Source organism: Leuresthes tenuis, unplaced genomic scaffold (assembly GCF_036924035.1).
Source record: "Leuresthes tenuis unplaced genomic scaffold, fLeuTen1.0.hap1 SCAF_11, whole genome shotgun sequence".
In the NCBI taxonomy this organism is placed as follows: domain Eukaryota; kingdom Metazoa; phylum Chordata; class Actinopteri; order Atheriniformes; family Atherinopsidae; genus Leuresthes; species Leuresthes tenuis.
The window spans coordinates 1,684,574-1,707,009 of record NW_027325365.1 but is presented as its reverse complement, the minus strand read 5'-3'; the positions used below and the strand labels follow the sequence as shown (position 1 = coordinate 1,707,009).

The following is a 22,436-nucleotide window of genomic DNA, read 5'->3' as shown; positions in this document are numbered from 1 at the left end:
GAAGCAGGGAAACATCTAAAAACCTGCAGGACAGCGGCCCTCGAGGACCGGAGTTTGATATCCCTGATCTATACATTAGCTTCTGCTTATCTGAGGTCGGGTTGGTCCAGGAGGGAAACCCAGACATCCGTCTCCTTATGGGATCCCCAAGTGTTTCCAGACCAGAAACGATATATAATCCCTCCGGTGAGTTCTGGGTCTGCCCTGGGGCCTCCTTCTTGTTGGCCTTGGCTGAAAAACCTCCAAAGGGAGGCAACCAGGAGGCATCCTAACCAGGCTTATTGTGGAGGAGCAGTGGCTCCACTACTTCCCTTCAGAAGAAACTGATCGAAGCCAGTGTGACAGCATCATCATTCTTTCTGTCACTCCCCAGGCTTCATGACCACAGGTGAGGGTTGGACCAAAGAGGGACCAGTAAATCGAAAGCTTCGCCTCCCAACAATAACGGACCAGAACAGCGTCCTCACTGCTGCTGATGAAGCCCAATCCGTCCATCTCTGGCTCCAACCAGCCATCACTCCTGAACAAGATCCAGAGATACTTAACCTCCTCCACCTGGGGCAGGAACTCACCCCGACCTGGAGCAAGCTGACTTTCATCCCGGCCGCTTCACACTTTAGGTTTAGGAAAATGGAAAATATGTGGTTTGAGCAGCTTGGCTTCACTTGTAAAACAACAATAAATCTGGAGTTCTGCTTTCATCTGAGGGGTGGAGTTTTAACACTATATGTACCACATACTGGGGTATTAAGAAGATGTTGGAGCAGGCTGGTTCTACAGCAGGGAAGTCAAACTCCGGTCCTGGAGGGCCGCTGTCCTGCAGGTTTTAGCTGTTTCCTGCTCCAACACATCTGATTCAGATCAATGCCTCTTTAGCTGGTTTGTGCAGAACTTAACAATCTTTTGAAGAGATTAATTTAATCTGAATCAGGTGCGTTGAAGCAGGGAAACGTCTAAAACCTGCAGGACAGCGGCCCTCGAGGACCGGAGTTTGATATCCCTGATCTATACATTAGCTTCTGCTTATCTGAGGTCGGGTTGGTCCAGGAGGGAAACCCAGACATCCGTCTCCTTATGGGATCCCAAAGTGTTTCCAGACCAGAAACGATATATAATCCCTCCGGTGAGTTCTGGGTCTGCCCTGGGGCCTCCTTCTCGTTGGCCTTGGCTGAAAAACCTCCAAAGGGAGGCAACCAGGAGGCATGCTAACCAGGCTTATTGTGGAGGAGCAGTGGCTCCACTACTTCCCTTCAGAGGAAACTGATCGAAGCCAGTGTGACAGCATCATCATTCTTTCTGTCACTCCCCAGACCTCAAGACCACAGGTGAGGGTTGGACCAAAGAGGGACCAGTAAATCGAAAGCTTCGCCTCCCAACAATAACGGACCAGAACAGCGTCCTCACTGCTGCTGATGAAGCCCAATCCGTCCATCTCTGGCTCCAACCAGCCATCACTCCTGAACAAGATCCAGAGATACTTAACCTCCTCCACCTGGGGCAGGAACTCACCCCGACCTGGAGCAAGCTGACTTTCATCCCGGCCGCTTCACACTTTAGGTTTAGGAAAATGGAAAATATGTGGTTTGAGCAGCTTGGCTTCACTTGTAAAACAACAATAAATCTGGAGTTCTGCTCTCATCTGAGGGGTGGAGTTTTAACTCTATATGTACCACATACTGGGGTATTAAGAAGATGTTGGAGCAGGCTGGTTCTACAGCAGGGAAGTCAAACTCCGGTCCTGGAGGGCCGCTGTCCTCCTGTCACACCTGATTCAGATCAATGCCTCTTTAGCTGGTTTGTGCAGAACTTAACAATCTTTAGAAGAGATTAATTTCATCTGAATTAAGTGCATTGAAGCAGGGAAACAGCTAAAACCTGCAGGACAGCGGCCCTCGAGGACCGGAGTTTGATATCCCTGATTTACAGGAACCCTTTCCCACTTGGGGAGGGACACTGCCTCCAACAGACGTCAGATTTGGGGATGCTTTTAACATACAGGTAGCTACTGAGTGAGGAGGATATAAAAGGTATTATCTTGGACAGGCAGTGGATCTGAGAGGGGGGGGTTGGTCACACTCAGTCGAGAACAAACACACACACAATAAAAAGTACAACTTTAAAGATAAATACATTTGGGAGTAGTTGTACAGCAGGATTTTTGTGAATTCAAATATTAATACATGCACTTTCGAGTAAAGTTTGAGTACAAACCTCCAGAAATAGTAAGAAATTCTGCTTTGCCGTCATATGAAACCAAGTTTCCCGTCTTGGGAGCAGGACATTATAGATGGGAAACCAAAGGAGGAGAGGAGAGGATTCAGTGATAGTTTAAAGCAGTCCCTCCCCGCTGATTCGATCCAAAAGGACAAACCAGAGAGGAAGAGGATGAGGAGGAGGAGAAGGAAAGTGATAGAGAGACAGAGGATCACCTCCACTACCTGCTGAAAAAGGTTATCAGCAAGAGGCTGATGCAAAAAGAGAGGCAGAGGACCCACTTTCGAGTGCTTATCGGCACAGAATTACCGAATCCTGCTGGAACTTTCTTTACTTCTCTTGAAACACGACCAAAAATCATATTTCTGGAAGTGTTCCTGAGCCCATGCAGTTAATTCCACAACAGAATCGTTGTTTCTTTTAAAGCAGAGCTGCCCACGGGTATCCGACACTGATTTTCGTCTTTTTGATGGTGTTCAGCAGATGATGGAATATTTAAAGCCTTCACAATTCTGAAACTGTGAATTAAATATTGATTTTATGTAATATGCAAATTGCTGCGTTCTGTTCTTACCCTGAAACTAACTTTTTTATTGGGAGGAAATGCAATAATGGAAAGGAATCAGAGGTGACTTCTGTTATTTATGGTGTCTTTTAATCTGATAAACGTACCTGATTTTGCTCGGACCGCAGTTGTGGGGGGTGCTCCTGCAGCGTTGGACGCGTTTCGTGACATTTCAGAGAGAGAAGCACCGAGCAGAGGAATAATAACAGGAATCAAAACAGAAGAAGGAAGGGACATGAGGAGAGCGCATCCCTGAAGGATCAGACGGTGTCAGAGAAGCACGTGCGAGCTCGCGAGCAGCAGGAGAGAGTAGAGTAAAGGAGAGAGAGCGCGCGGGTCCCTGTTGAACGCTTTAAGGCGCGTAAACGTCCTCCACACGGACTCAGATGCTCAGTTGCCTTCCTTGCGCGAATGATCGAGAAGCCCGCGGAGTGACAGGCGGAACGGCCTCCGGAAAGGACCGAAGCTGGGGTCAGGACGAGCGGAGCGGATTTGTGAATGAAGCATCGGAGTGGAAACATCGCTCCAGCTGCGCCAAAAGGACACGGGTGGGCAGAGAAAGCGGGTGACACGAGCAGCTTCCCGCGTTTATTTTCCAGCTGAAATGGGGGAACAGTTGATAGTCTGTGGGGATGCTTGGCGCGTCTGCTGTCCCTGAATCAGCACCGATGAGAGGACCTGTACAGGTGCCCAGCGGGGAAAACCACAGACAGAACTAAGCAAATCCCAACGAAATGTTCTGCTATGCCTTCTTTGAAAATCCGGGTGCTTAAAGGACGATTTGCCACGGGGACCACTGCGCGCCTCCATGCGCACGGCTCTTGGGTGCGCCGAGTCTGACCTCCATGCGTTATGCTGAATGGACCGAGCTTCCGCCACGACCCGATGCGACTCGTCGACCCGCGGCACCTTCCGCAACTGATGTCCCTGGAGGGCCATGAGCCCACCTCGGTGGAAGGGACCCTGGAGCCCCGTAACTCCACGCCAGGAGGGGAGGAGGGGGCCCCGGGCCAGCAGTACCAGTCCTTCCCCTGGGTGCTGACACTGCTGGCCGGCGTCCTGATCACGACCATCGTGGTGGATGTTATCGGGAACCTGCTGGTCATCGTGTCCGTGTTCAGGAACAGGAAACTCAGGAAAGCAGGTTCGTGGGTTTTAATTTGGTGGCCTGATCAGCAGGAGAGATATTTTTTTAATTAAAGTGAACAGAATGAGCTGAAAGGTGTGACAAATGCTTGTGTATTTTAACTTTTTATCAGGGATTCTTTTTAACCTACTTTATGAATGAATATAGTTTAAAATAACAGAATTATTTCTAATTATTACATTAGATCATGCAGGAATAATTATTACCCTCAAAAAAGGCAAACCTTTTGTGGTGAAACAGAAAAATATACATAATAAAACTGGAATAGAGTTAATATGTCACACTTCTGTCTGCATTTCTGGAAGAAAACTGAATATCTGAAGCGTTTCCTGTCAAAACTAACATGATAAGAATCATTCTGTAAAGGAGGTGGTCAGCTGGACAGAGGAGGTGGAGATGTTGTCCTGCAGGATTTCATGCTCTGCAACTTTTTCTGTCCTGCTGAGAGACCTGAGGAGATAACCCACCCATGTTTGACTGCTGCAGACTCACACAGCTGCATGACATGCTGTCCTTTTGGAAAAATGCAACTCTGACAGATAAATTATCCCCATCAGGTCTGACAGCGTTTAGTATCAGACTTCTGGAGCAGCTCTGAGTCGAGTCATAGCTGGTGAATCACTGTAATTGACGATTGAACCCTTTTCTGATGTGAATGACATGTTTTCAGGACCACAAAAGAACACAAACACTCATCAGACGTGCACACAGAGAGGAAATGACTCCAGCAGCACCATCTGAAGCAGAAAACACCACATTAAAAGTGTTTAGTGAGGATCAAACCTTCCTCTTCTTCTTCAGTGTCTGAACTTTTGTACTGTGGGAGTGAGGAGACTTAATGCACAGCTGCAGAAATAAGGGAAAAGAATCAGTTCACTCCAGTCCAAAAGAAAAAAAGGTGAGAGGAGCTTGTTTGTGAAAGGTCAGAGTTAACAAAAGCAGCTAAGACTGCGTCTTCCCCTGGAAGGCTCCAACGAAGTGGCACTTAGTGAAGTACTTAACCCCATCGCTGTTGATGCAGATCAGCAGGAGGCTGCACTCTGAAGAGCGTGTGCAGCTGAAGGCGGCGTGCAGTGACTCCCATTCAGCAACTCACACTTACATCTCTGCCGTAAAGCAGGTCTGCCCCGAAAGTCCGAATAAAACAGCACTTTATTAACCCCCGAGAGGAGATTTTATTCTTACAGCTGCTTGTAAAAAGGAAAAAAAGCACAGAGGTGCCATCATCATCTCTGATCTCATAGCATGTATGTTATATCACTTATGTGCTCTGAAAAGGGCCTAAATATGTAATAAAATATACATTTTCTTATTGATAAGAGGTGGAAGGGCTTAAAAGTGTGAGTGTGCTCTGAAAAGGGCCTAAATATTTAATAAAATATACATTTTCTTATTGATAAGAGGTGGAAGGGCTTAAAAGTGTGAGTGTGATCTGAAAAGGGCCTAAATATGTAATAAAATATACATTTTCTCATTGATAAGAGGTGGAAGGGCTTAAAAGTGTGAGTGTGATCTGAAAAGGGCCTAAATATTTAATAAAATATACATTTTCTCATTGATAAGAGGTGGAAGGGCTTAAAAGTGTGAGTGTGATCTGAAAAGGGCCTAAATATTTAACAAAATATACATTTTCTTATTGATAAGAGGTGGAAGGGCTTAAAAGTGTGAGTGTGCTCTGAAAAGGGCCTAAATATTTAATAAAATATACATTTTCTTATTGATAAGAGGTGGAAGGGCTTAAAAGTGTGAGTGTGATCTGAAAAGGGCCTAAATATTTAATAAAATATACATTTTCTCATTGATAAGAGGTGGAAGGGCTTAAAAGTGTGAGTGTGATCTGAAAAGGGCCTAAATATTTAATAAAATATACATTTTCTCATTGATAAGAGGTGGAAGGGCTTAAAAGTGTGAGTGTGCTCTGAAAAGGGCCTAAATATTTAATAAAATATACATTTTCTTATTGATAAGAGGTGGAAGGGCTTAAAAGTGTGAGTGTGCTCTGAAAAGGGCCTAAATATTTAACAAAATATACATTTTCTCATTGATAAGAGGTGGAAGGGCTTAAAAGTGTGAGTGTGCTCTGAAAAGGGCCTAAATATTTAATAAAATATACATTTTCTCATTGATAAGAGGTGGAAGGGCTTAAAAGTGTGAGTGTGATCTGAAAAGGGCCTAAATATTTAATAAAATATACATTTTCTTATTGATAAGAGGTGGAAGGGCTTAAAAGTGTGAGTGTGATCTGAAAAGGGCCTAAATATTTAATAAAATATACATTTTCTCATTGATAAGAGGTGGAAGGGCTTAAAAGTGTGAGTGTGATCTGAAAAGAGCCTAAATATTTAATAAAATATACATTTTCTCATTGATAAGAGGTGGAAGGGCTTAAAAGTGTGAGTGTGATCTGAAAAGGGCCTAAATATGTAATAAAATATACATTTTCTTATTGATAAGAGGTGGAAGGGCTTAAAAGTGTGAGTGTGATCTGAAAAGGGCCTAAATATTTAATAAAATATACATTTTCTTATTGATAAGAGGTGGAAGGGCTTAAAAGTGTGAGTGTGATCTGAAAAGGGCCTAAATATTTAATAAAATATACATTTTCTTATTGATAAGAGGTGGAAGGGCTTAAAAGTGTGAGTGTGCTCTGAAAAGGACCTAAATATTTAATAAAATATACATTTTCTTATTGATAAGAGGTGGAAGGGCTTAAAAGTGTGAGTGTGATCTGAAAAGGACCTAAATATTTAATAAAATATACATTTTCTTATTGATAAGAGGTGGAAGGGCTTAAAAGTGTGAGTGTGATCTGAAAAGGGCCTAAATATTTAATAAAATATACATTTTCTCATTGGTAAGAGGTGGAAGGGCTTAAAAGTGTGAGTGTGATCTGAAAAGGGCCTAAATATTTAATAAAATATACATTTTCTTATTGATAAGAGGTGGAAGGGCTTAAAAGTGTGAGTGTGATCTGAAAAGGGCCTAAATATTTAACAAAATATACATTTTCTTATTGATAAGAGGTGGAAGGGCTTAAAAGTGTGAGTGTGCTCTGAAAAGGGCCTAAATATTTAATAAAATATACATTTTCTCATTGATAAGAGGTGGAAGGGCTTAAAAGTGTGAGTGTGCTCTGAAAAGGGCCTAAATATTTAATAAAATATACATTTTCTTATTGATAAGAGGTGGAAGGGCTTAAAAGTGTGAGTGTGATCTGAAAAGGGCCTAAATATTTAATAAAATATACATTTTCTCATTGATAAGAGGTGGAAGGGCTTAAAAGTGTGAGTGTGCTCTGAAAAGGGCCTAAATATGTAATAAAATATACATTTTCTCATTGATAAGAGGTGGAAGGGCTTAAAAGTGTGAGTGTGATCTGAAAAGGGCCTAAATATTTAATAAAATATACATTTTCTTATTGATAAGAGGTGGAAGGGCTTAAAAGTGTGAGTGTGATCTGAAAAGGGCCTAAATATTTAATAAAATATACATTTTCTCATTGATAAGAGGTGGAAGGGCTTAAAAGTGTGAGTGTGATCTGAAAAGGGCCTAAATATTTAATAAAATATACATTTTCTTATTGATAAGAGGTGGAAGGGCTTAAAAGTGTGAGTGTGATCTGAAAAGGGCCTAAATATGTAATAAAATATACATTTTCTTATTGATAAGAGGTGGAAGGGCTTAAAAGTGTGAGTGTGCTCTGAAAAGGGCCTAAATATGTAATAAAATATACATTTTCTTATTGATAAGAGGTGGAAGGGCTTAAAAGTGTGAGTGTGATCTGAAAAGGGCCTAAATATGTAATAAAATATACATTTTCTTATTGATAAGAGGTGGAAGGGCTTAAAAGTGTGAGTGTGATCTGAAAAGGGCCTAAATATTTAATAAAATATACATTTTCTTATTGATAAGAGGTGGAAGGGCTTAAAAGTGTGAGTGTGATCTGAAAAGGGCCTAAATATTTAATAAAATATACATTTTCTTATTGATAAGAGGTGGAAGGGCTTAAAAGTGTGAGCTGCACAGCTGCTCTGTGTTCACACCTTTTTAGGAAACTCTGACCTCCAGCAGGACTAAAACAGAGAAGCTGGCAGATCCGAAGAATCCACCTGATGCTTTGCAAAGGTCACATCTCCTCCCTGATCCTGCCTCATTTCGACACTCCACACAGAACAATATCTGACAGGAAATGTCCCCCCTTTTAGAGGCCGATGGGAAGATTATCTTCTTATTTTGACTGAAAAAGAAAGACACGAAATGCTGAATAAAGCAAAAGAAGACAAAACAGATCTGAATAAATCTGGGTGTTTTATAATAATGTAAACAGTCGCTTATATTGGATGGAAGGTGGCTGAAAAGTGAATGTTTTTACCTGTTTTTCACCTGTTTTATGTGAAAGTAGAAGTATTGAAAAGCAGTTTAATCTGACCTTCATGCCCGTTTTTTCACACCTTTTATGGTTTTAACACAGCAGTTGCTTGAACTTAAACTGGCTGAAAATGTTCTCTGTGAAGAGATAAGATCATAACAACACAGAATTAAGAACCTAGGAAATGCAGAGAGTGAAATGAAGGAGTTTTTACAGGGTTTCTATCAGCTCTGTCACCTCAGAGCCTAAATCTGCAGCTTCCAGTCGTCCCGTCATGCTGCAGAGCTCCAGCCTTGTAGGATGGATGAGATGAGATGGATTAGCATGTCCAGCTCGCCTCCAGCTGCCCTAAACTTATCACCCATTCGTTCTCCGTCTCTTTCCATCACTGCGGATTCCTGGAATCCCTGATCTGGAATGTAATCCCAGAGCTGGAAAACGTGATGAATTGTTCACCTCGGTCTCATAGATCTCCTCTTCCTTTCTGTCTTCTCTTATCTTTTGCCCCCCTTTCTTCCCCTTATTCATCACTTACTCCATCTCTTTTCCATCCATCTCCTGCTTTTCCAATTCTTCTCCTCTCCTTTCCTGCCTTTCTTGTCCTATTTGATTCATCCCGTTAAGACTCTTCTTCTCCTCAGCTCCCCTTTATGTCCTATTTTTCTCCCTTTTCAGTGACTCTCCACTCCTTTACATCACTCTCCCTTTCCTCCCTTCATCTCCTCAGTTCAGCTCCTAACTGGTGAATTATTCCCCCCGTTGTGTTGCTTTCCCCTCTTCTATTTTCACCCATGTTCTACTCAATCGAAGATGCATGATCAGATCATCTGTAAACTCCAGCGGTGCATCATGTGAGCGCAGCAGAGCCTTTATTCATAACTGCACAACAACACCTGGGATATAAATCTGCTGGGATGAGACTTAAAGCTGTAATTGTTTGCATTCAAACAGGCAAATATGTCAGAGTTTGAGCTCAGGAATCGGAGGAGGGACGGCTTTGTCTTCAGCGTTGCTGGATCTTGGCTCGCTGCCCAAACTCACCGAATTAAACTCATTTGCTGTCCCTGAAACTACAATCTGTGTCCTGCTGGAAATCAATTAGAATCAGTCTGATGCCGAGGCCAACCTTTTCAGAGGCAGAGGACAGCCCCCCCTGGACAGAGTAATCCATAGAAGAACTGAGCTGGTTATGAACTCAAAATGTCACCCAGACTCATCCTTAAAAAAAATCTTCCCTTCACTGGTTGAGGGGGTCTAAAATATTAGAAAACAGCGTAGCAGCTGCTACTCAAGGAGCTGAAACTCATAGATGAATCACCTCTATTCTCCGGCAAGTTTCCCACGAAAGCTTTCCAGAGAACTACAGAAAATCCTGCAGCAGGGTGGATGCTGCTGCTGAAGCTTCAGCCCCTGAATCGTACTTGTCTTTGATAGTTTTTCCACTCAAAGACAACATAAAACTCAGAGGAAGATAAGAAAATCTGAGTGTTTCTGAAGCATTAAGTAGATAAAAGATGAGGAAACCTCTGACTTTGCAGATCGAGCAAAAGGATTTCAAAATTTAGCAGAAAAAGGCAGAGCTTGGCATGATATTTAAACACTTTCCGAGCCAGTCCAGCTCTTTCCTTCCCTTTTCCTTTACCATCAGCTCTTTGTGCATGTGCCATATCGCCGTTTAAAAGCACCCTGTGGCGTTTCCCCCCTGAAACTCCCAGAAAATGTGGCTGATTTGCTTTGTCTCAGACCGGTTTTACTCTAATTGTCTCATTGGAGTCGTAGCTTTCTTCTTCCTTTCCTTTGCAGGTACACTTTCTGTTTCTCGGCGGATTACTGCCCCCTGCTGAGAATCTGTGTGGAAATGCAGCAGGAATATTTGTTTCAGTGTCGAAGCACAACATAGAAACTCTTATTGAAGTATTGTCCTGTAATAATAGGGTTCAGAAACCTAATTTGGGGTAAAAAAAGGCTCCAGCCTGATGATCTGTATATCCAGACATGGTGTAAGCAGCTCCAAAGCAGCAGGATTGAACGGTTTGGCTGTTTCTGGTCATGATGGTGGGTGAGAAATAAATCTGAGCTTGTTGTTGTGCTGAATCTCTCTGATTTCGGTGTAGAAATGCCACTAATTGAGGATATTTGCTTGTAAAATAAGCTCCTGTTCTTCTTTGACCTTTATTTTCATCTCAGCATCTCTTTGGAGTTCAGTCTGATTGTCTCAATGAGCTCTGAACCTCTCAGCCGATGAAACCTATCATCTAAATCAGTTTATTCTCTGCAGAGAGCCCACCGGTTGTTTGGGGGCATCTGTGGGGTCAGATATGAACGCACAACAGCAAATATACAGACAGCTGCTATGATTAGATTTGGAGTTTGAGAGATGAGAATCCATCCATCACAGCGTCCTTTTAAATCCGTTTTCCATTTTAAAGTTTTTATCAGACAGTGTAGAGACAAGAAACAGGGAGTGAAACCACAGGAATGAAGGCTGAACTGTAATTAAACTGAGGACCTGGAGTAAGTTTTGAGCCACTGCAAGTTTTTAACAGGAAAAAAGGAATTAGATTCACTGAAACATGATCAAACATGAACATAAACCCAGAATCTGAGGCAGAAACAGAGTTTTTATCAGTTCTCAGCAGCTTTAAAGTGAATCTCTGGTCTGAGCTCCTTTATTCTCCAACACAGCCTGAACCCTCTGAGACAAGCTTTCTGTCATTTCTTTAAGGAGTCTTCAGGAATAGTTCTCCAGGCTTCTTGAAGGACATCCCAAAGCTCTTCTTTGGATGTGGGCTGCCTTTTGTTCCGTTCTCTGTCAGATGATCCCACACTGCTTCAATAATGTTGAGGTCCGGGCTCTGGGGAGGATTCATCCCTCCATAAGACCTGTTGCCACTGATTTTCAGTCCACTTCTTGTGTCATTTGGCACAGCTCAGCCTTTTCTCCCTGTTTCCCTTCCTTAAGAACGGCTTCTTGACAGCCACCCTTCCATGGAGACCATTTCTGATGAGGCTTGGGCCAACAGTAGATGGATCAGCTGAAGGTCCAGATGCATCTCTCAGGTCCTGTCAGGTCACAGCTGGATTTTTTCCTCTTTCTTAAGGACATCACTTTCAGATCCTGTTCATCTGCTGGAGATAGTTTTTTAGGCCTGACACTTCTTCTTTTGTCCTCCACTTGTCCAGTTTCCTCAAATGTTTTAAGGACACACTGCACACCATGCTGAGATATGCCAAGTTTTCAGCTAATAGCTCTTTGGGAATCACCTTGTTGCTGCAGAAATCCTATTTTCTGTCTGTCAAACTGTGTTTTCTTTGCTGTTTTTCATAGATGCAGCTAAAGAAATGGGAACAAATGATGTGTCTTTGTGACAGGCTGCTGGTAACAAAGTGCCTAAAGATCCAGTTTAAAATGGCTTCTTTGCTAAGTTGTCTGTTCTGTGTCGACACAACACTGGTTCATCCCTTGAGTTAGGAGCCTTTTTTCTGCCTGAATGGGTCAAAGGTCAGAGTTAAGTGGCTGAACAAAGAAAAAACCTCTGAAAATGCTCAGGAACAAGGACTGAAAATGAGGGAAAAAGCAGAAAATGTCCAAAGAAAAACTGTGAAAGAGCTTCAGAAAGCTGCAGAACTGTTGATCAGGACACTTTAAAGGTTACAGAAAGCTGCAGAACTGTTGATCAGGACACTTTAAAGGTTTCAGAAAGCTGCAGAACTGTTGATCAGGACACTTTAAAGGTTTCAGAAAGCTGCAGAACTGTTGATCAGGACACTTTAAAGCTTCAGAAAGCTGCAGAACTGCTGATCAGGACACTTTAAAGGTTACAGAAAGCTGCAGAACTATTGATCGGGACACTTTAAAGGTTTCAGAAAGCTGCAGAACTGTTGATCAGGACACTTTAAAGGTTCCAGAAAGCTGCAGAACTGTTGATCAGGACACTTTAAAGGTTTCAGAAAGCTGCAGAACTGTTGATCAGGACACTTTAAAGGTTCCAGAAAGCTGCAGAACTGTTGATCAGGACACTTTAAAGGTTTCAGAAAGCTGCAGAACTATTGATCAGGACACTTTAAAGGTTTCAGAAAGCTGCAGAACTATTGATCAGGACACTTTAAAGGTTTCAGAAAGCTGCAGAACTATTGATCAGGACACTTTAAAGGTTACAGAAAGCTGCAGAACTGTTGATCAGGACACTTTAAAGGTTTCAGAAAGCTGCAGAACTGTTGATCAGGACACTTTAAAGGTTACAGAAAGCTGCAGAACTGTTGATCAGGACACTTTAAAGGTTACAGAAAGCTGCAGAACTGTTGATCAGGACACTTTAAAGGTTTCAGAAAGCTGCAGAACTATTGATCAGGACACTTTAAAGGTTACAGAAAGCTGCAGAACTGTTGATCAGGACACTTTAAAGGTTTCAGAAAGCTGCAGAACTGTTGATCAGGACACTTTAAAGGTTTCAGAAAGCTGCAGAACTGTTGATCAGGACACTTTAAAGGTTTCAGAAAGCTGCAGAACTGTTGATCAGGACACTTTAAAGGTTACAGAAAGCTGCAGAACTGTTGATCAGGACACTTTAAAGGTTACAGAAAGCTGCATAACTATTGATCAGGACCCTTTAAAGGTTTCAGAAAGCTGCAGAACTATTGATCAGGACACTTTAAAGGTTTCAGAAAGCTGCAGAACTGTTGATCAGGACACTTTAAAGGTTACAGAAAGCTGCAGAACTGTTGATCAGGACACTTTAAAGGTTTCAGAAAGCTGCAGAACTGTTGATCAGGACACTTTAAAGGTTTCAGAAAGCTGCATAACTATTGATCAGGACACTTTAAAGGTTTCAGAAAGCTGCAGAACTGTTGATCAGGACACTTTAAAGGTTTCAGAAAGCTGCAGAACTGTTGATCAGGACACTTTAAAGGTTTCAGAAAGCTGCATAACTATTGATCAGGACACTTTAAAGGTTTCAGAAAGCTGCAGAACTGTTGATCAGGACACTTTAAAGGTTTCAGAAAGCTGCAGAACTGTTGATCAGGACACTTTAAAGGTTTCAGAAAGCTGCAGAACTGTTGATCAGGACACTTTAAAGGTTACAGAAAGCTGCAGAACTATTGATCAGGACACTTTAAAGGTTACAGAAAGCTGCAGAACTGTTGATCAGGACACTTTAAAGGTTTCAGAAAGCTGCAGAACTGTTGATCAGGACACTTTAAAGGTTTCAGAAAGCTGCAGAACTGTTGATCAGGACACTTTAAAGGTTTCAGAAAGCTGCAGAACTGTTGATCAGGACACTTTAAAGGTTTCAGAAAGCTGCAGAACTATTGATCAGGACACTTTAAAGGTTTCAGAAAGCTGCAGAACTGTTGATCAGGACACTTTAAAGGTTTCAGAAAGCTGCAGAACTGTTGATCAGGACACTTTAAAGGTTTCAGAAAGCTGCAGAACTGTTGATCAGGACACTTTAAAGGTTACAGAAAGCTGCAGAACTGTTGATCAGGACACTTTAAAGGTTACAGAAAGCTGCAGAACTGTTGATCAGGACACTTTAAAGGTTTCAGAAAGCTGCAGAACTGTTGATCAGGACACTTTAAAGGTTACAGAAAGCTGCAGAACTGTTGATCAGGACACTTTAAAGGTTACAGAAAGCTGCAGAACTGTTGATCAGGACACTTTAAAGGTGTCAGAAAGCTGCAGAACTATTGATCAGGACAATTTAAAGGTCTCAGAAAGCTGCAGAACTGTTGATCAGGACACTTTAAGTTGGTTCATCCCTTGAGTTAGGAGCCTTTTTCATTCTTCATGAACGAGAAATGCTGTATCACCACTATAGAGTGTTAAAAACCAGCTGGTTGAGTCTAATTTGAGGTGTTTTTTTACAAAAATCCCCAGTTATGTGGAAAGTTCTGATGGATTCTCATCAGAAAACCTTTGTTGTCTTTGTAGAGACCTCAGCCTGTGAAATCTGCTGCTTCTTCCTAAACTGAACCAAGTTGTCTTGATGCTACAAAGATTTGTAGATGACTGTATGCCGGTGGTTTGAGTCCACAGGATCAGGCACTTCCCCCAGTTCTCTGAGTCATATTTCAATATATTTTTACAAGAAACGACCAACTCTGACACACCATGAAACAAAAAGACTTTGTTCTGTGATTATTGGAGCAGGAACTGATGCTTAGAGGACATTTAATGAAAGAAAGGTGATGCAGCTAAACACCAGATTTGATTTCATGGTCTTCAGGCGTAATGTGACCTTTTTAAAAAGCTGCCACAGATTCCTGAAGCCTTAATGAAAGGTTAAAATAACAGAGTCCGTCTTTCTTTAGTTAGATCTCTGAAGAAGTGGATCCTTTTAAGGCGTGGAGTGACCCACTTAAGCAGTCTTAACTGAGATATTCATCACTGGTGACAAAGGCTACATAGAAGCCATTAAACTACAGCTGATGGCTTTCTGTCAGAAGCTCTATTGGATGGATTTTTAAAGCTCACTTTCGCTAAAAGTCACGGATATAAAACCTTTGTGAACACGAGCAAAAGGCAAATCAATGCAAAGGTTGATGAAATGGCACCATTATTATTTCAGGATGCTTTGATACATAGACTCAGACTCCTCCAAAGATAAATGATTCTGTTTATTAAGGATCATTAAGACAAAAGTAACTTTTCCAAAATGCACTTTGGCTAAAAGTGAAGTTGATTTATTGAGTTATTCAGTTTAGATGCAGATTTTCCTCCAAGACCTTCTCCTGCAGGCAGGGAAACAGCCTAAAACTGTTTTACTATAGTTTTATTGCAGATTTAGGTAGTTTTATTGCAGTTTTAGGTAGTTTTATTACAGTTTTAGGTAGTTTTATTACAGTTTTAGGTAGTTTTATTACAGTTTTAGGTAGTTTTATTACAGTTTTAGGTAGTTTTATTACAGTTTTAGGTAGTTTTATTGCAGTTTTAGGTAGTTTTATTGCAGTTTTAGGTAGTTTTATTACAGTTTTAGGTAGTTTTATTACAGTTTAGGTAGTTTTATTACAGTACATAGTACATTAGTTCATCAAATTCAAAGCCACTGCATTCAAAGTGTAGAAATCTAATGACCACAGTTCATTGAATTCATAAATTACCTGGCAGTAAATTTCACTGATGCACGATAATGCCTCAGAAACAATAAACCAGTTTGATTATCCAGTTATTATTATCCGTTAATACATTATTAGCTTCTGTGATGAGTAAGATTTTAAAATCTTTTGAATGTTCTGGTGGCATTCATTGTTTTCAGTTGATTTTTGCTCAGATCGGCATTGAAATAGATTGAAATTGGCCTGTTTAAGCTGCTAATTGATTCCTTATACATGTCATTTTCAGCTAATTTCAGCTTTTATGTTGTTAAAAAGGATAATATAAAGAGGTTAAGAGCAGAATTCTATTGAAACTAATGGAGTAAAAGCTCTATGAAAAGGTGAGTTTTGAGTCCATGTGACCCTTCTTTATCCTCCTGAATGAACCCTGATACAGATTTGAAGTGAAGTGCAGTGGGAGCCCATCACGAAAGCTTTATATCTTCAGTATTGGGTGACTGTACTTTCTCAGCAAGGTTGCAGCTGGCCAGCGGGTGAAAGACATATTTATGGAAACTCCCTCTGGGCTTTCAGATAATGCACCTTTTGAAATTGGTCTCTGATATTTGCAAAGGCATCTCCAACAGCTTTTGAGGCAGGGATGAACATGCATGTGCTGTCTCTCCAGAAACTGCTCTGCTTCAGTTCACGAGTTAAAAAGAAGATATTGAAATGTTGGTGTTCTGCTTGGGTTTGGGCCTAAAATGCAGATATTGGCCACTGTAAGTTAAGGATCCTTAAGATATCAGCCCCAGTTCTTTTGCTGTAACCAGCTGCTGAGCAGCCAAACCAAATGATAAAGAAGATGGTTTGTGGCGGGTGGAATAAACACACCTGCCTGCATCTTACACCCCACTTCTATGAGCTGGACTCTCAGTCTCAGAGGCTTTCTGTATTTAGCAGACGCTTTTATCCAAAGCGACTTACAAATGAAGATATAACAGCTTTATAAAAAGCTAACAATAAGCTAACAATAAGCTAAAAATAAGCTAACAATAAGCTAACAATAAGCTAAAAATAAGCTAAAAATAAGCTAACAATAAGCTAACAATAAGCTAACAATAAGCTACATAGAAGGAACCCAGGAGTCCGACTCTGTCAGAGGGGACAGAGTAGAGATAGGATTCTGCAGTGATTGAAAGGAAACCAGGAGGCTAAATACTGTGGGGGGAGTGATCAGTGAATGGGGTGCAGCTGTGAACAGGAGAGAAATAAGACTAGAACATAACCTGAAAACATGGTTAAACATAAACTGTGACAGAACAGACTGTGACACTATGAGTCTTTAAGCAAAAAAATAGTTACACGATTGGAGCCCAATGCAGATAATTGTCTTTGAGTTGTTACTAACTGACGTCTACAGACCCTTAACCATAAGGCTGCAGCTTAAAAACGGTCAAAATGCAGTAAAATATCAAGAAAAATATCAATTATCAATACAGGAGGGGGTCATCCCAGTGGGATGCAGACATCTTAGCAAGGGATGGTTCTGGCAGAGATGCTGGAGCAGGAGAAAGGAGTAAAGTGCGTTGGAGGCTGATCCTATCCATCAAGGTCATCAGGGAAGGGCACAAGCCTCCCTCCTCTAAGAAGACAAAGAACAGACTCGGTGTGAGGCTGTTCAAACATCCATGAGACCTGACATTGCTCTTTGGTCTGAGGAGGCAAAGAAGATCATCCTGATAGAAATGAAAGAAGAAACATTGTGAAGATGAAGGGAAAACCACCGATTATCTTTACCCGCTCAATATGTGTGGAAGATGCTCAGTGACCTGAGAACACCAGGAAGGGAGCAGAAGACAGCAGGTTGCAGGTTGGGGGAGGCAGCGGAAAGAGCCTTTTGCAACCTCTGGAATAGGCAGGGGGGGTTGAGCTGGAGGCCGGGAGAATGATGGACAGCGACTGGGAATCACTGCTGGACCACCAACTGGGAGGTGAGATGCCTTCTCCTGGCTGACTGCTCCAATCACAAGCAATCAGACTGAAGGCCACCGCACTGTTTGTATGTGACAGCATCTTATGTTTCTGTATTTATCAGACGCTTTGATCCAAAGCGACTTACAAATGAAGATATAACAGCTTTATAAAAGCTAACAATAAGCTACATAGAAGGAACCCAGGAGTCCATCTAGTGGCATAAAGTTACAGGTCAAGACCACCTCAGGACACCTATGATTTCATTCATTTGCCATTTAGTCAATTCAACACTTGGTTGGGTTTAAACATTATGAATCTACATAGTTATAGAACCCAGAAGTACTTGGTTAGGTTAAGGAAAACTTTTTTTCGTCACTCGTAAATAGGGCTCGGTGTTACTCCTGATTTTCTGAATCACTTCAATTAAAACTAAGGAGGTCATGATTAATTTGGTGCATCATTAAAAATTTCCTCACAGAGAGTTCAGGCTCTTATGTTTCTGTTTCTGTATTTATCAGACGCTTTGATCCAAAACGACTTACAAATGAAGATATAACAGCTGTATAAAAAGCTAACAATAAGCTAACAATAAGCCAACAATAAGCTAACAATAAGCTACATAGAAGGAACCCAGGAGTCCGACTCTGTCAGAGGGGACAGAGTAGAGATAGGGTGCAGGCATAGAAGGAAGAGCAGAAAGATAAAGTGCAGAGATAGAGGGGGGAGGGAAGTACAAGGTAAGTGCTGGGATAGGAGATGCTCTCTGAAGAGCTGGGTTTTCTGGAGCTTCTTGAAGATAGACAGGGACGCCCCTGTTCTGGTAGCGCTCGGTAGGTCATTCCACCATCGTGGGACGACACATGAACAGAGTTTGGATTGTCTTAGGCGTGGTGTAGGAGCTGCTAGACGACAATCCTGGGACCAACGGAGGGACCCAGTTGGGACAGAAGCCTTTGCAAGAGCCTTCAAGTAGATGGGAGCCGTTTATAATCAGATGAGCCTTATAGTGCCTAAAATACGGTACCTGGCTGTGGATAACTGCCTCGAGGCCTCTTCATGGTGGCCATTTGCCTGTTGGACCCCTTTGCATTTGAAGCTGTTGCTCTCTGGTCGTTCAACCCGTTCAGTTGTGATCTCTCAGATTAATTTGACCACACTGTGGGAGTCGGATCAGTGAGTCGATGCCCTGCCTCACAGCCTGATGTCATCCAACCAGTATCTGTGGCTGTGGGGGTTCAGGCCGCTTGATGTTAACTTGTGCAACTGGCTTTGAACTCGCCTGTAAAGTTGTCTTCCACAGACTTATTGGGTTCAGTCGATGCTGAGCTGCTCTGGCAGAGGTTTGAGCACCTGAGGTTAAATGTGAGGCTGAAATATGACGGGATCTCTGGAATACAAACAGTTGACAGTAATCAGAAGGAAAAGCTTGTGGGAATTGTCACTTTTCTCCTTTTCTCTGTGTTCTTTTCAAAATTTGATCCTGAACTTTGAAGAAGCAGGAAAAGTTTTCTTCTGAAGATCTTGTGAATGCTTTGATTTTCGGTCAGCTCTCTGAAAAAAGTCTCTCAGACCTTCTAACCTTCCCTGTAGCTTCTGTTTCTGCATCACGTAGAGCTCATCATGACATAATTACTGCCAGGAAAAGCCACCTGAAAACACTGGTTTCTTATCTGTTAACACCAACCATGGCTGCAGATTGGTGAGACTGAGCTTTTCCTGTGAACAAGCCACAGTCAAACAAGCTGTTTTGAATTAAAAATGGCATAAAATATAGAATAAACTTGCCTAAAATGTTTGATAGAAGGCTTCTGGACCTGTTGAAGAGTTAATCTTTGATTTTAGCACCTGCAAACCCTTAATGTGTGTCTCTTAGTCATGATTTCATGTGTAAACCGTGTTGAGTTCAGCAGAATGGATGTAATGCAAGAAAATGAGGTGACATCTCCAAGATAAACTGATTCACAACATATTGAGAGATTATTCATTATTTCAAGCTTGAACGTCCCATAAATTCAGCCATTTCCACGTCTGGTGCACCAGCAGAACTTTAAAAACATTTAAACATTATTTCCCTAATTCTTAATTTCCCTAATTCCTAATTCTTCCCTAATTAAATTGTTCAGAAAGGAGAAATAAGCATTCAGAGACTCAGGAAACGACTGACAGCATATGGCTGCTGTGGCTGGAGAGCTGCTGTTCTAATCAGATCCACAGAGAGCAGCCAGATATGTTACAATGACAGCAGAGGTGTGCTGTGGTGTGGAAGCATGTTCATCTGCCCGAGGAGTCAGACGCAGCTCTGTGATTTATTTAGTCTAATGTCCTTTAACTGCTCAGATACTTCATCATCCGTGTTCTGAGTGCTCTCAGTGTTGGAGAAGACCTGCTGTCTGCTGGAGGCTGCTCTGAGATCTGAGTCTTTTCTTTGTGTTTGTTTCTTCTGTGGCAGAGAAAATTTATAGCCTGCCTCAAAGCCTTTCAATATAAATCTACCTGTGGATATCAAACACTTAAAAAGTCTAAAATGCAGCTCTGCTCAGTCCCAAAGACTCACCTGTTTGCAGAAATGTGACTCAGTGTGGTGTACTGAAGCAGGAAGTCTGGCAACAGGAAGTGAGGTTTTCCAGTGAGGACCAGCAGGCTGATGACACATTTATGTTATGTGTTTATGTTTTTATGCATTTAGCAGACGCTTTTATCCAAAGCCACTTACAGAAAGTATCTGTAGGATGTAGTCGAATCAGTCGGGTTCTGAGAAAATGAGTCAGATTCTGGACTGGAGATGGAAGAAGCTGCGTTAACAGAGTTTAAAAGCAGTCCCTCTCACACAAAGAACCAGGAATCTTACATATGAGGTGGTAAAGATGTGACTGTGTTAGCAGTTTAGATGTTTATGCATTTAGCTTTTATCCAAAGCCACTTACAGAAAGTATCTTTAGGATGTAGTCGAGTCAGTCGGGTTCTGAGAAAATGAGTCAGATTCCGGACTGGAGATGGAAGAAGCTGCGTTAACAGAGTTTAAAAGCAGTCCCTCTCACACAAAGAACCAGGAATCTTACATATGAGAAGGTAAAGATGTGACTGTGTTAGCAGTTTAGATGTTTATGCATTTAGCTTTTATCCAAAGCCACTTACAGAAAGTATCTTTAGGATGTAGTCGAGTCAGTCGGGTTCTGAGAAAATGAGTCAGATTCTGGACTGGAGATGGAAGAAGCTGCGTTAACAGAGTTTAAAAGCAGCCCCTCTCACACAAAGAACCAGGAATCTTACATATGAGGTGGTAAAGATGTGACTGTGTTAGCAGTTTAGATGTTTATGCATTTAGCTTTTATCCAAAGCCACTTACAGAAAGTATCTTTAGGATGTAGTCGAATCAGTCGGGTTCTGAGAAAATGAGTCAGATTCTGGACTGGAGATGGAAGAAGCTGCGTTAACAGAGTTTAAAAGCAGTCCCTCTCACACAAAGAACCAGGAATCTTACATATGAGGTGGTAAAGATGTGACTGTGTTAGCAGTTTAGATGTTTATGCATTTAGCTTTTATCCAAAGCCACTTACAGAAAGTATCTTTAGGATGTAGTCGAGTCAGTCGGGTTCTGAGAAAATGAGTCAGATTCTGGACTGGAGATGGAAGAAGCTGCGTTAACAGAGTTTAAAAGCAGTCCCTCTCACACAAAGAACCAGGAATCTTACATATGAGGTGGTAAAGATGTGACTGTGTTAGCAGTTTAGATGTTTATGCATTTAGCTTTTATCCAAAGCCACTTACAGAAAGTATCTTTAGGATGTAGTCGAATCAGTCGGGTTCTGAGAAAATGAGTCAGATTCCGGACTGGAGATGGAAGAAGCTGCGTTAACAGAGTTTAAAAGCAGTCCCTCTCACACAAAGAACCAGGAATCTTACATATGAGAAGGTAAAGATGTGACTGTGTTAGCAGTTTAGATGTTTATGCATTTAGCTTTTATCCAAAGCCACTTACAGAAAGTATCTTTAGGATGTAGTCGAATCAGTCGGGTTCTGAGAAAATGAGTCAGATTCCGGACTGGAGATGGAAGAAGCTGCGTTAACAGAGTTTAAAAGCAGTCCCTCTCACACAAAGAACCAGGAATCTTACATATGAGGTGGTAAAGATGTGACTGTGTTAGCAGTTTAGATGTTTATGCATTTAGCTTTTATCCAAAGCCACTTACAGAAAGTATCTTTAGGATGTAGTCGAGTCAGTCGGGTTCTGAGAAAATGAGTCAGATTCTGGACTGGAGATGGAAGAAGCTGCGTTAACAGAGTTTAAAAGCAGTCCCTCTCACACAAAGAACCAGGAATCTTACATATGAGGTGGTAAAGATGTGACTGTGTTAGCAGTTTAGATGTTTATGCATTTAGCTTTTATCCAAAGCCACTTACAGAAAGTATCTTTAGGATGTAGTCGAATCAGTCGGGTTCTGAGAAAATGAGTCAGATTCCGGACTGGAGATGGAAGAAGCTGCGTTAACAGAGTTTAAAAGCAGTCCCTCTCACACAAAGAACCAGGAATCTTACATATGAGAAGGTAAAGATGTGACTGTGTTAGCAGTTTAGATGTTTATGCATTTAGCTTTTATCCAAAGCCACTTACAGAAAGTATCTTTAGGATGTAGTCGAATCAGTCGGGTTCTGAGAAAATGAGTCAGATTCCGGACTGGAGATGGAAGAAGCTGCGTTAACAGAGTTTAAAAGCAGTCCCTCTCACACAAAGAACCAGGAATCTTACATATGAGGTGGTAAAGATGTGACTGTGTTAGCAGTTTAGATGTTTATGCATTTAGCTTTTATCCAAAGCCACTTACAGAAAGTATCTTTAGGATGTAGTCGAGTCAGTCGGGTTCTGAGAAAATGAGTCAGATTCCGGACTGGAGATGGAAGAAGCTGCGTTAACAGAGTTTAAAAGCAGTCCCTCTCACACAAAGAACCAGGAATCTTACATATGAGAAGGTAAAGATGTGACTGTGTTAGCAGTTTAGATGTTTATGCATTTAGCTTTTATCCAAAGCCACTTACAGAAAGTATCTTTAGGATGTAGTGGAATCAGTCGGGTTCTGAGAAAATGAGTCAGATTCCGGACTGGAGATGGAAGAAGCTGCGTTAACAGAGTT

At 41.6% G+C, this 22,436-nt stretch overlaps 1 protein-coding gene across 1 annotated transcript in view; it reads left to right on the top strand.

Moving 5' to 3' along the window:
- The first annotated feature begins 3,631 nt into the window (after positions 1 to 3,631).
- mtnr1al (melatonin receptor type 1A like) overlaps positions 3,632 to 22,436 on the top strand; it is a 43,399-nt gene continuing 24,594 nt past the window's right edge. Inside the window, exon 1 of the mRNA XM_072395137.1 lies at positions 3,632 to 3,923. Within this exon, the coding sequence (XP_072251238.1) occupies positions 3,632 to 3,923 (292 nt within the window). The remainder of the gene's footprint in view (positions 3,924 to 22,436) is intronic.